At 49.8% G+C, this 11646-nt stretch overlaps 1 protein-coding gene across 1 annotated transcript; it reads left to right on the top strand.

The window, feature by feature from the left end:
- The first annotated feature begins 2950 nt into the window (after nucleotides 1–2950).
- On the top strand, nucleotides 2951–8388 carry NUDT19 (nudix hydrolase 19). Its single transcript, XM_025425235.3, has 3 exons — nucleotides 2951–3691; nucleotides 6031–6238; nucleotides 7216–8388. The coding sequence occupies exons 1-3, from the start codon at nucleotides 2966–2968 to the stop codon at nucleotides 7419–7421; spliced, it is 1140 nt and encodes a 379-aa protein (XP_025281020.1). The 5' UTR covers nucleotides 2951–2965; the 3' UTR covers nucleotides 7422–8388.
- Nucleotides 8389–11646: the final 3258 nt, after the last annotated feature.

The following is an 11646-nucleotide window of genomic DNA, read 5'->3' as shown; positions in this document are numbered from 1 at the left end:
AGGTTGAAGAGAGAAGACTAGTGGAAAAATAGGATACTGTGGAAATGGCAGGTGACTTCTCAGGCTAAGTCCTAAGAGGCATCATGGCTTCTCTCTCCCTCTTTCTTGGGCCACTCTCTCTGGAGAAAGTCAACTGCCCAATCTCAAAGACATTCAAATGCCCTATGGCGACACCAGTGTAGAGATGAACTGAGGCCCCCAGCCAACAGCCATAGGAGTCGGCCGTTGTGAAAACGGATCTTTCAGGCCCAGCCAAGGCCCGGCTGATAGGCTGATCACAATCTCATGGGAGACACGGAGTCAGAACCACCCGGCTAAGATGCTCTCCTGAACCACAGGAGCCACAGAAACTGTGAGATAGTGTTCATCATTGTAAGCCATCGGGTTTCAGAGGAATTAGTCAAGAGCAATAGATTAATATGTCTGCAAATTAATTTTCCCTCTGAGCAGAGCACATTAGATCTGAATGTGATATTTGCATCCCTCCTGCTATTCCAGGGTTTATTGTTTGCTTCTGTTCTTGCTCTTGGCTACAGTTCAGATAACTGAGGTCATAGAATGTCCCCTGCAGATACATACATAAACTGGTACTGCATCACCACAGAGCCCCCTAGGGCCGACATGGCAGTGTGCGGCTCTCGAGATTGTGCTGTGTTGGTTAAGACCCCACCAAAGTTTGCTACACGCTCTAGCACCTGGTCATCTCACTCAGGGGTGATCAGCCTTTGGGAAAACTAGCTGATATCAAAATAGACATTTTTAGCTACAGAACAATGGTGTCATTCTACAGTGAAGAGACTAGTGTATCCCATTTTAAGAGACTTAACCCCTCCCTGAATAGTTTCTCTTCTGTAAAAGGGCGTAACTATTTCCACCTTGTAAGGCTTTATGAGGATTATACAGCTAATACTTAGAGTTCCTAATGCCTCACACACAGCCCATGCTTAATATCATTATTATTACAACTTCTAGGATTGCATAACTATTACCCGAATCTCCCAAGCTAGAACTTAACTCCTTCCTGTCCCTTGCTCTGCGTATTGAACCAATTACCACATTACATCAAGTCTACCTCCTAAATACTCTGTAAATCATTCCTTTCTCCCACCTCATCCTCTCTCCATGGCCACTCTCTTAGTTTAGGCCTTCATCAGTTCTTGCCTAGCACAGTCCGGGAGTCTCCAGTCCAGCGCCATCCAATCGAGTCACCGTGCCGCTGTTAGGGTTACCTTTAAGGACACGAACTCAATCATTTCACCACCTTCCACAGCTTCCCATGGCTCACGGCACCAGAATCACCCGGGGAGTCGGGGACTGTGAAAATACATGCTCCAGGGTGCCACTCCAGACTCTGCAACAGATTCTGAAATGATGTTCTCCGAGCAGAGAGCCAACTGCATTTAGGAAGCAGTTCAGAAAGGGGTTCCCGTGGATTCTGCAGGCTCAAGGTAGATGAGAGTCAGGAAACCCTCTCACTGGATATACGCCCTCTCTTGGCCTCCATATGTGCGCTTTTCTCAGTATGTGGCCCCGTTTTTGTTTGTTTCTGGGATACAGCTAATACTGGGATTTGCACCTTTAGAAAACAATGCTAAAAAAAAAAAAAAAAAGCTGGCACTGCCACCTGTGGATTCTCCCCCAGGAAATAACAGACATTAAAAGGATTGCTCTTCAGTGAGGCCCACCAACAGTCTAGATTTCATCCAAAAGCACAACAAGGGATCCCTGGGTGGCGCAGCGGTTTAGCGCCTGCCTTTGGCCCAGGGCGTGATCCTGGAGACCCGGGATCGAATCCCACGTCGGGCTCCCGGTGCATGGAGCCTGCTTCTCCCTCCTCCTGTGTCTCTGCCTCTCTCTCTCTCTCTCTCTCTCTCTCTCTCTCTCTGTGACTATCATAAATAAATAAAAATTGAAAAAAAAATTAAAAAAAACAAAAGCACAACAAATGTCATAATAGCATTTGTGGGAGGAGCTGCTGGCAACTGAGGAGTTGTAAAAGAGAAGACAAGCCGGCTTTCTCTGGGACGTGAGTGTATTCCAATCACTAAGACAGCGAAGCGGAGAAAAATTCCCATCCCTAGGTCTGGGTTTAACATCTCCCATCAAGGTGGAAATCATCAAATGATCTAAGATGCTTAAGGTGGTCCCAGGTGCCCTGGCAATAAAAGGTGTCCAGAACACAAGACGGATTACCCCGAGGGGCAGGAACCCAAGGACCTTTCACATGCAGGCCTAGCAGTGGGGGAACTCCTAATTTGGGTGAGGTTCCTCCATCGGGTCCTCAGGGGTGGGGTCAGGTGAGCCTGCAAAGCTTAGAGACCTACCCTTTGGACCTTCTCTGCCAAGGAGAACATACTTCCGTGTTCACCCGCCGTCCAAGGGATTAAGTCTTAGTTCTTGGTCGTTTGGTGGCGTAGGTGTCACCAGGCCTGGTGGCAAAGCTGCACTGCATTTCTACCACGCGGGTCACGTACACCCCTAAGCACTTTAAAAAAAAAAAAGATTTTATTTTTGAGAGAGAGAGAGAGAGAGAGGCAGAGACCCAGGCAGAGGGAGAAGCAGGCTCCGTGCAGGGAGCCCGAGGCGGGACTCGATCCCGGGACTCCAGGATCAGGCCCTGGGCTGCAGGCGGCGCTAAGCCCCTGAGCCACCCGGGCTGCACCGCCCCCCGCTTTTTTTAGAGACTATTTATTCATGAGAGACCTGCAGGGAGGGGCAGGGACGCAGGCAGAGGAGAAGCGGGCTCCCCACGTGCCGGACTCGCCCCCGGGACCGCGAGGTCACGCCCCGCCCCCCCCCCGCCCCCCCCCGCGCGCGGCCGCCCCGGGTCCCAGCGTCCCGGGCCCGGCCCCACCGACGCCCCGCGGGGCGGCGCCGCTTCGCCCCTCCCCCGGGGCCTTGGTCCCCCGCGCGCCACGCCCCGAGCCTGGGTCTGCGCGCCCCGCACGAGCTCCCGCCGCCCGCCATGAGCGGCTCCCTGCGGCCCGGGGCCAGCGGCTGGCGGCGGGCGGCCACGGTGGTGCTGGCGGCCGGCTGGACGCGCCCGAGCCCCGCCGCGCCCCCGCTGCCCCCGCTGCCCGCCGGCGGCTTCCGCCTGCTGCTGCTGCAGCGCTGCCAGGCCCAGGGCTTCCTGCCCGGCGCGTACGTCTTCCCGGGCGGCGTGCAGGACGCGGCCGACCGCTCGGCCGACTGGCTGCGCCTGTTCGCGCCGCACCACGGCCCGCCGCGCTTCGGCCTGCGCCCCGCGCGCCCCCCGCCGCGCCCGTTCCCGGGCCTGCCCGACGCCGACGGGGCGGCCGCGACGCAGCCCGACGACGCGGCCCCCGCGGCGCTGCCCGATGACGTGGCCGCCCGCGTGTGCGCCGTCCGCGAGGCGTTCGAGGAGGCCGGCGTGCTGCTGCTGCGGCCCCGCGGCGCCCCGCCCGCCGCGCCCGAGCCGGCCCGGGCCCTGCCGCCGCCCCCGGGGCTGGACGCCTGGCGCGAGCGCGTGCGCCGCGACCCGCGCCTCTTCCTCAGCCTGTGCGAGCAGCTCGACTGCACGCCCGACATCTGGGCGCTGCACGACTGGGGCGGCTGGCTCACGCCGTTCTCGCGCGCCGGCGGCCGCCGCTTCGACACGTCCTTCTTCATGTGCTGCCTGAGCGAGCCGCCGCCGGTGCGGCCGGACGGGAGCGAGGTGGTGCGCTGCCAGGTGGGGCGCCCGGGCCGCGGTGCACGGGGATGGAGTGAGCGGCGGGGCGCCGGGGGCAGCGTGCGCCTTGCTGACCCCCCCCGCCTGATCTGAGCTGCGGGGGGCCGGGGGCAGCGGGGGGCCCGGGGCAGCGTGCACCTTGCTGACCCCCCGCCTGATCTGAGCTGCAGGGGGCCGGGGCAGCGTGCACCTTGCTGACCCCCCGCCTGACCTGAGCTGCAGGGGTCCCGGGGCAGCGTGCACCTTGCTGACCTCCCGCCCGACCTGAGCTGCAGGGGACCCGGGGCAGGGTGCGCCTTGCTGACCGCCCCCCCACGCCTGACCTGAGCTGCAGGGGTCCCGGGGCAGGGTGCGCCTTGCTGACCCCCCGCCTGATCTGAGCTGCAGGGGTCCCGGGGCAGCGTGCACCTTGCTGACCCCCCGCCCGATGGGGAGCTTGCCCCCCGGCTCCTGCGCAGCTCTCCTTAGGTAGTGAGTAGCCAGCTGGGAGGGGGGGTGGAGGGGCGGGTCAGAAACCAGAGGTGACCTTTCCACCAAATGCATAAGGCTTTCTGCAGCATCCTCAAGTTGTGAGGTTGAAAACAACCAAATCCCCCTGGGTGTAGCTGCAGTGTGGGCATGGCAGCCGAGCCATGCAGCCCCCAACCCCGCAGGCCAAGCCAGCACCTGGCTGGAGGGCTCCCTGCTTTCCCCAGCTGCTTCGGGTCTGGAGACCGGGAGGCCCTGTGCTCCCCACCCCCACCCCCAGGGGGGAGCTGCACGGAGCTGCTCAGCTGCCAGGCTCCTTCCTAAGCACTTCGCCTGTGGTTGCCTCATGTCATGCCCACGCAGTCTAGTTATGCCCCAGGACAACGCACTTTACTGTGATTGAGGCCCTAAACGTATTGAGATTTGTTTTGTGGCCACAAGTAGGAGTCCGTCGTGGTAAATGTTCCCTTTGCACCTAAAAAAGAATAATGCTGTGCCGGGTGCAGTGCTTGCAAAAACATCAATTTGGTTAAATTCGTTGGTGGCGCCTTTCAGTTCTTCCGTACGGTTTCCTTGTTCTTTCGGACACTGATAGGAAGGCTGGAAAAAAAGTCTTTTTATATTTTTTATTTATTTATTCATGAGAGAGAAGGAGAGGCAGGCTCCATGCAGGGAGCCTGATGTGGGACTCGAACCCAGGTCTCCAAGATCACGTTCTGGGCCGAAGGCGGTGCTAAACTGCTGAGTCACCCGGACTGCCCAGATATTTTCTTTTTTTTAAGTAACCTCTACACTCAACATGGGGCTTGTATTCACAACTCTGAGATCAAGAGTTGCAAGCTCTACTGGCCAAGCAAGCCAGGCGCCCCAGGAATAGGGACATTTCTAATGAGTAATTGTAGATATCTTTTTCTCTTTTAGTTCTGTCAAGTTTTCTTTCATGCATTTTTTTTTTAAGATTTTATTTATTTATTCATGAGAGACCCAGAGAGAGAGACACACACACACACAGTCAGAGGGAGAAGCAGGCTTCCCTGCAGGGAGCCCGATGCAGGACTCTATCCCAGGTCTCCAGGATCAGGCCCTGGGCTGAAGGCAGTGCTAAACCGCTGAGCCACCGGGGCTGCCCACATTTCAGATCTTCTGATAGTGAATCTTGTAAATTGTGTTTATCTGAAAAATATTTTGCCTTCATTTTTTTTTTTTTTAAGTATTTTTGGCCGGGTGCAAAATGATAGTCACTACTTAAAGATGTTGCTTTGGTATATTCTAATTGGTGTAATTTATAATGAGAAGTCTGCTTTTAACTATTTGTTTCTCTGTACACAATATAGGGTTCTTTTTTTTTCTTTTTTTTTTCTTTTTTTTGGTGTGTGTGGCTCCTCTAAATATTTCCTCTTAATCATTGGTGTTCATCAATTTGAACACTATTGTGCATGGTTTTCTTTTTTGTCTTATTTGTTCCTTCAGATATTTTTCACCTTCCTCTATTTCCTGGGATTCCAATTACACATTTACATTGGACCACTTGATAATGTCACTGATACCTTTTTCACTTTTTCTTCAAATATTTTTCTCTCTGTGCCTTATTTTGAATAGATTCTATTGCTACATTTTCAGGTTCTCTCTCTCATATGTAGCATCTAGTCTGCTGTACTATCCTGTGTATTTTTCACTTCAGATCTTTTTCATTAACAAACCTCTTGAGGAGGGGGAAGGTTTGTTATCAAGTCTTTTCATGTTGTCTCAGAGGAATCAAGCAAGGCACATTAATGAATTAATTATACAACTTTGTTCGATTTGGGTAGCACTCCAATGATTTCCAATCTTTGATTGCGTTTGGAATAAGCCCTGACCTTTATCTTTCACAGTGGTCATCTCCATCAGAGGCAACTGAGAGTTTCATGAAAAAAGAAATTTGGCTGGTACCTCCACAATTCTATGAAATAAGAAGACTCGCTAACTTTACCTCTCTCTCTGACTTGCACAAATTTTGTTTGGACGGTACATCGGAAGGAATAGAAAAATGGATGCCAATCACGTTTTTAACTGCTAATGCAATGGTCCAGCTTTTACCAGGTAAGTCAGTGAAGCATCAGTGCTTTCTCATATTTAGTGGTCATATTTAATGCACGGGGCTGTATGGAAGTATTGCGTAACACAGACATAAATTACCGTCTGCTTTACACAATGCAGCAGTTTATTAAGTAAGGTCAAAGTCTATAAGATATCCATAGTGTTTATTATAACCAGAAGTTCTGAATAACTCACTTTATACATGTGCATATATGTTCATTTAAATGTTTCCTAGACATTGACAAAGTTCTTTCTTATATATTATCTTACTTTCTTACATTTTAGTTTTGTTTTTTTGTTTTTTTGTTTTTTACTTTTTACTTTTGAATGGTGAGAGCAAACTATGAAGTTGAGAACATCTGTTTTCGAGTACACTCTATTAAGAATTTGAATTATGAGAAATTGTCAGTTTATTTGAATTAGGGAGTTTGTTGGTGGTCGATTGTTGGGCAAGTGCCAGGCAGGGGTTTTATGGCAATTTAGAGTAGAACTTTGTGACCTGTCTCCCAGCTACTTGGCTCAGTTCTCAGAACAGCGATGATATTTGTTCCTCATCCTACAGTGGGATGGTTTAGCAGTTTTGACGTGTAAGTGTTAATTTCTGTAATTTAACCTTAAAATCCTTAGAACAGCCCACATAGAAACACAAAAATACATTGATATCACGGCCAGTATTAATACTGACTAGGATAAAGCAAGTCATGAGCTAGTCTAGAAGGGATAGTTTGTGATGAAAAAATACCAGTCATAAATATTTATGTGCCCAAAGAAAATTCTTGCCTGGTGACTGGGGAGGCGGGGCAAGTAGGTATTAAAAACACAAGAAAGAAATTTAGGTAAGCTCATAAAATTAGAGTTAACGCCTATCTCAGCTCCAAACACGACATAGAGGAAAATAAATAAGTACCAATGTATATGTGGCTAACGTTTTGGAATATCTTGTAAAATAACAGTGTGGAATCAAAATAACTATATTTCAGGAGATGAATTATACTCAGAAGATTCAGAATATTTAGAAAATGTTATGTCCTCTGGAAAAAAGATTGAAGACATCATGAAGGAAAGCAAGACGCTTCACCGACTAGTGTTATACAGCCACCATGTGTTTAATATCCACGTGACTATCCAGTCAAAGCATAAACATATTTATCCTAAGACCTACATCATAAGTAAGAGCCGTTTGTAGAGTACGCCTTATTTGTACTCGCTTAGTTGCCTGTTTGAAGCTGTCCTACCGAATACTGAGGGGTGACCAGACTTGCTTGGAACCTAAGGACCTGCCTGGAAGCTACAGTACAGACTTTCACATTTCAAGTCTACTGTAGCACTTCTTTGCTTATTTCGCCCTTCAAACCTTCTGGTAACATCCAGTATCAATAAAGCATTAACAATCTTGTTCCCAGAATGAGGAGAGGACGTTGCAGAAGGGTTCCTACTTCTGTGTTGTTTTATTATCAGCAGTTTAAGTAAGATGTTCTACTGCCATTGTCCGGTATATTCGCACTTTCCGTGATGTGCTTACGAGATGGATCCATGCCTTCCTTAGATGTGGTGCTGGAATTCGTCGAAGCATGTCTAATGAGGGTCAACAGGAGTAGACGGAGACAACCCTTCAGGCAACAGTGTCATTATTTTCTTGTTCTGCTAGCTTGATGATTTAACAGACAATTCTGGCTATTACCAAATGGCCTTAGTTACTAGGTTTACCCAGTGGGAAACAAGAAGCCATTAACAAAAGCCATAATTAGGGTTGCCTGGGTGACTCTGTCGGTTAAGCATCTCCCTTCAGCTCAGCTCATGATCCCAGGGTCCTGGGGTCGAGCCTCATGTCGGGCTCCCTGCTCAGTAGGGAGTCTGCTTCTCCCTCTGCCTTTCCCCCAGCTTGTATGCACGCTCTCTCTCTCACTCACTCACTCTCTCCCTCTCAAATAAACGAATAAAATCTTAAAAAAAAAAAAAAAAGTAATTATTTTAACTCTGGAGCAGTAGCTAATGAATACAAAGAGATTAGAGAGAAGTAAAATCTAGTCATTCAGTGGTTTTTGTTAATGATGCTTATTTTCTGTGCTTTTAATATGGATAATTTTCTTCACGTTCTCTTAAGAGCAATACTGTTTATTGATTATTAAAGATGGGAAATGGCTAAGACATCAGTTCTGTTTCAGATCCTTGACTAGGTTATGCGTCATACAGTGGATTTTATGTTTCATGAAATGTCTTTGTCCTACCTATAAAATGGAGGTACTGATGAATAAGGAATATGTGGATTACTTAACCTTGGCTAGAGGAATACATCTAGAAGAGTGGTTCACCCAGGGCACTTTGGCCGCTCAAGAGACCGTGAGCAGTGACTGGAAACATTTTTGGTTGTCACGGCTGAGAACGAGATGCTTCTACCATCTAGTGAGGGGAGGCCAGGGTGCGGTTTAATATCCTAGGACAGCTGTCCACAACAATGATCTGGCCAAGGTTGGGAAACTCTGGATCTAAAGTAAAATCTGTTTTCTGCAGTGAATGGTTCCGATGTCTAAATTTTGAGAACCATATACTGTTACCATTCCCTCTGGCTTCTGGATCTATAAAAGTTCTCCTCACTGGGACAGCCCCGATAGCTCAGCGGTTTAGCACCACCTTCGGCTCAGGGCCTGATCCTGGAGACCCGGGATCGAGTCCCACGTCGGGCTCCCTGCATGGAGCCCGCTTCTCCCTCTGCCTGTGTCTGCCTCTCTCTGTGTCTCTCATGAATAAATAAATAAAATCTTTAAAAAAATAAAAAGTTCTCCTCACTGATGTCCAGCCTTGAGCATAATATTCTTTCATTCTCACAGAAATAGAATGCTATAGCTTGAAGAGAAGTCCCTGAACACCAATACTTGCCAGGTAGGAAACCGAGAAACAGATTAGCCCAGCGGCTAGTGCCATAGCCACAAGATCTTTTGTCAGGCAAGTGACATCTGCTTTACCTATTGCCCAAAGCAGACATGTTAACAATTCTACCCCCTGCGTCTTGGTGTCAGAGCCACCAAGGAAACCACAGCACAGCCAAGCACTGGGTGGAATGACGCTGTATTCACCGAGAAGAGGCAGAGCAGAGTCAGCTACCGCAGCGCATGCCAGTCCTCCACGGCCAGTCCTCCCTGCAGGCGACACTGGGCAGTTGACCTGCAAACACCCCTCTTGTCTCCTCCCCACAGTGGGCGGATACAGTAGTGGGATTGGCCACGTGTCCTATGATGCACGTGCTTACACAGAGCAAAGGAGGACGACGTTGAGTCTGAAACAGGGAAAGACATTCCCACACGAGGCCATGAGGCCAGCGCAGGCTGTGAGGACCCTTCCTGTCGGCAGGAGGGTGTTCCAGGCTCGCTCACGTGGCTGGGAGAGGCTCACAAGACTCCCAACTCTCCTAGTCCTGCACCCTTTCTGCTGGAGTTACACAGCTCGGGGTGATCTTAGGAGATGTGACAAAGTAATGTGACTTCGTTTTGTTCGTAAAGATGTGTTTTTGTTGTCTTTTTCATCTGAATGGAACTTTGCCTCCTTCCAAGAATTCTTTGAGAGACTCACGTAACTGCCTACCTGTCGTGATATCCAAATGCCCCAACACATTGGGGATCCCTGGGTGGCTCAGCGGTTCAGTGCCTGACTTTGGCCCAGGGCGTGATCCTGGAGTCCCGGGATCGAGTCCTACGTCGGGCTCCCTGCATGGAGCCTGCTTCTCCCTCTGCCTGTGTCTCTGCCTCTCTCTCTCATGAATAAATAAATAAAATCTTTTTTAAAAAATCTTAAAAAAAATGCCCCAACACAAAATAACAGGGCCGTCATCATGAGCTGATGGAGTGTTGTTTTAGAGCCTAGCTGGTGAGTGTTTGTGGCATTTACCGTATGCTCTTCCGGTACCAATACCTCCTGTATGTGAGGCACGTAGGCCTCAGATGCAGAAGGAGGAAGCTGGTCACGTGTCCCTACTCCTTCTAGACCCCTTCCTGCCCCCACTGGCATCCCTGCTCCATGCCATCTCATCCAGGACGCAGCCAGGAAAACTTTTCTACAATACTAAACAGCCTTCTGCAACTGAAGTCACAAACTCAGGAATAAATATGAAGTCCATATGCATTTCCATTACCTTCTTTTGCTGATTCCTTTGAATGACTTCCATGAGAATCCATAACTGGGCAGGCATCAGCATTCCAGCTTAACATGTCTCGTCCTCCCAGCTGTTTGTTCCTAAAAATGAACAATAGTAGGGAGACACAAAGGGCTCAGGTGTAAGGAGACTTCTCTCCTGTGGGATAACTCCTATCTGGGCATACGTTGTTCCTGACCGTCCCTTCTCAAACCTCTATTTAGCTTTGAACCTCTCCGCAACATTTGGCGATTTTCCGCTCCTCCTTGCTTCTCTTCAGCTACTCGTTCTCTCCTAACTTGTAACCAATCTAGTACCCCCTCAGTACCTGTTCCCAGACCCTCTTGTATCCTTGGCTGATGGAAGCAACTTCCAGGTCACATCCTTTATAAAGGGAACTGCTTGCCCTCCACTTTCTCTTTTTCCTTCTCACTGGCTGAAAATTCTGACAACTGGAGCAGCTCCCTGGGACCCAGAGACCAAAGCCAGATGTTAGGACAGGACTGCCTGCCAGACTTGGACTGCTCACCTCTTGCTTGTTCCGTGAAAGAAAATATAAGCCACTTGGGGCACCTGGGTGACTCTGCAGTTAGGCGTCTGCCTTTGGCTCAGGGCCTGATCCTGGAGACCCGGGATTGAGTCCCGCGTCGGGCTCCCTGCACGGAGCCTGCTTCTCCCTCTGCCTGTGCCTGTACCTCTCTCTCTATCTGGGTCTCTCATGAATAAATAAATAAAATCATATAATCTTTAAGATTGTATTTATTTATTCATGAGAGACCCAAAGAGAGAGGCCGAGACCCAGGCAGAGGGTGAAGCAGGCTCCATGCAGGGACCCCCATGCAGGTCTTGATCCTGGGACCCCAGGGTCACACCCTGAGCCAAAGGCAGACGCCTAACCGCTGAGCCACCCAGGGAGCCCCATAAATCCTATAATCAAATATATATAAGCCACTATATTTTGGGGTTTCTTTGGTAAAACAGTTAAGCTTGTTTCCTAACCTATAATTGTCCCTTTTAAGCACAGTCTCCCCTATATTAGAAATCTACCAGTGATTTAAGCTAAAAAATATTAGTCATTCTTGATTCCTCCTTTTCCTTGATTTGTACACCCAGGTGACCAGCAAGTCCCGTTGATTCTGTTGCCCACAGTTACCTGGACTATCCCATCTTGTCCTCTGCACTGCCATCGCCTCAGCTATAGCTCACCTCGCCAACTCGAGCAGCCCTGTAACAAATGTAAGAACTAGTCTCTCCATCCCCATTCTCAAGCTCATGACGTGTTCTC

The sequence above is a fragment of the Canis lupus genome, chromosome 1 (genome assembly GCF_003254725.2).
Source record: "Canis lupus dingo isolate Sandy chromosome 1, ASM325472v2, whole genome shotgun sequence".
Classification (NCBI taxonomy): domain Eukaryota; kingdom Metazoa; phylum Chordata; class Mammalia; order Carnivora; family Canidae; genus Canis; species Canis lupus.
This window is presented reverse-complemented; position numbering and strand designations above follow the sequence as displayed.

Bases quoted from the DNA above. Each gene is read 5' to 3' on its own strand.
- NUDT19 (XM_025425235.3), top strand. From the start codon at position 2,966: ATGAGCGGCTCCCTGCGGCCCGGGGCCAGCGGCTGGCGGCGGGCGGCC. The intron at 3,692-6,030 runs GTGGGGCGCCCG...TATCTTTCACAG, and splicing joins GCGAGGTGGTGCGCTGCCAG to TGGTCATCTCCATCAGAGGC. The intron at 6,239-7,215 runs GTAAGTCAGTGA...ACTATATTTCAG, and splicing joins AATGGTCCAGCTTTTACCAG to GAGATGAATTATACTCAGAA.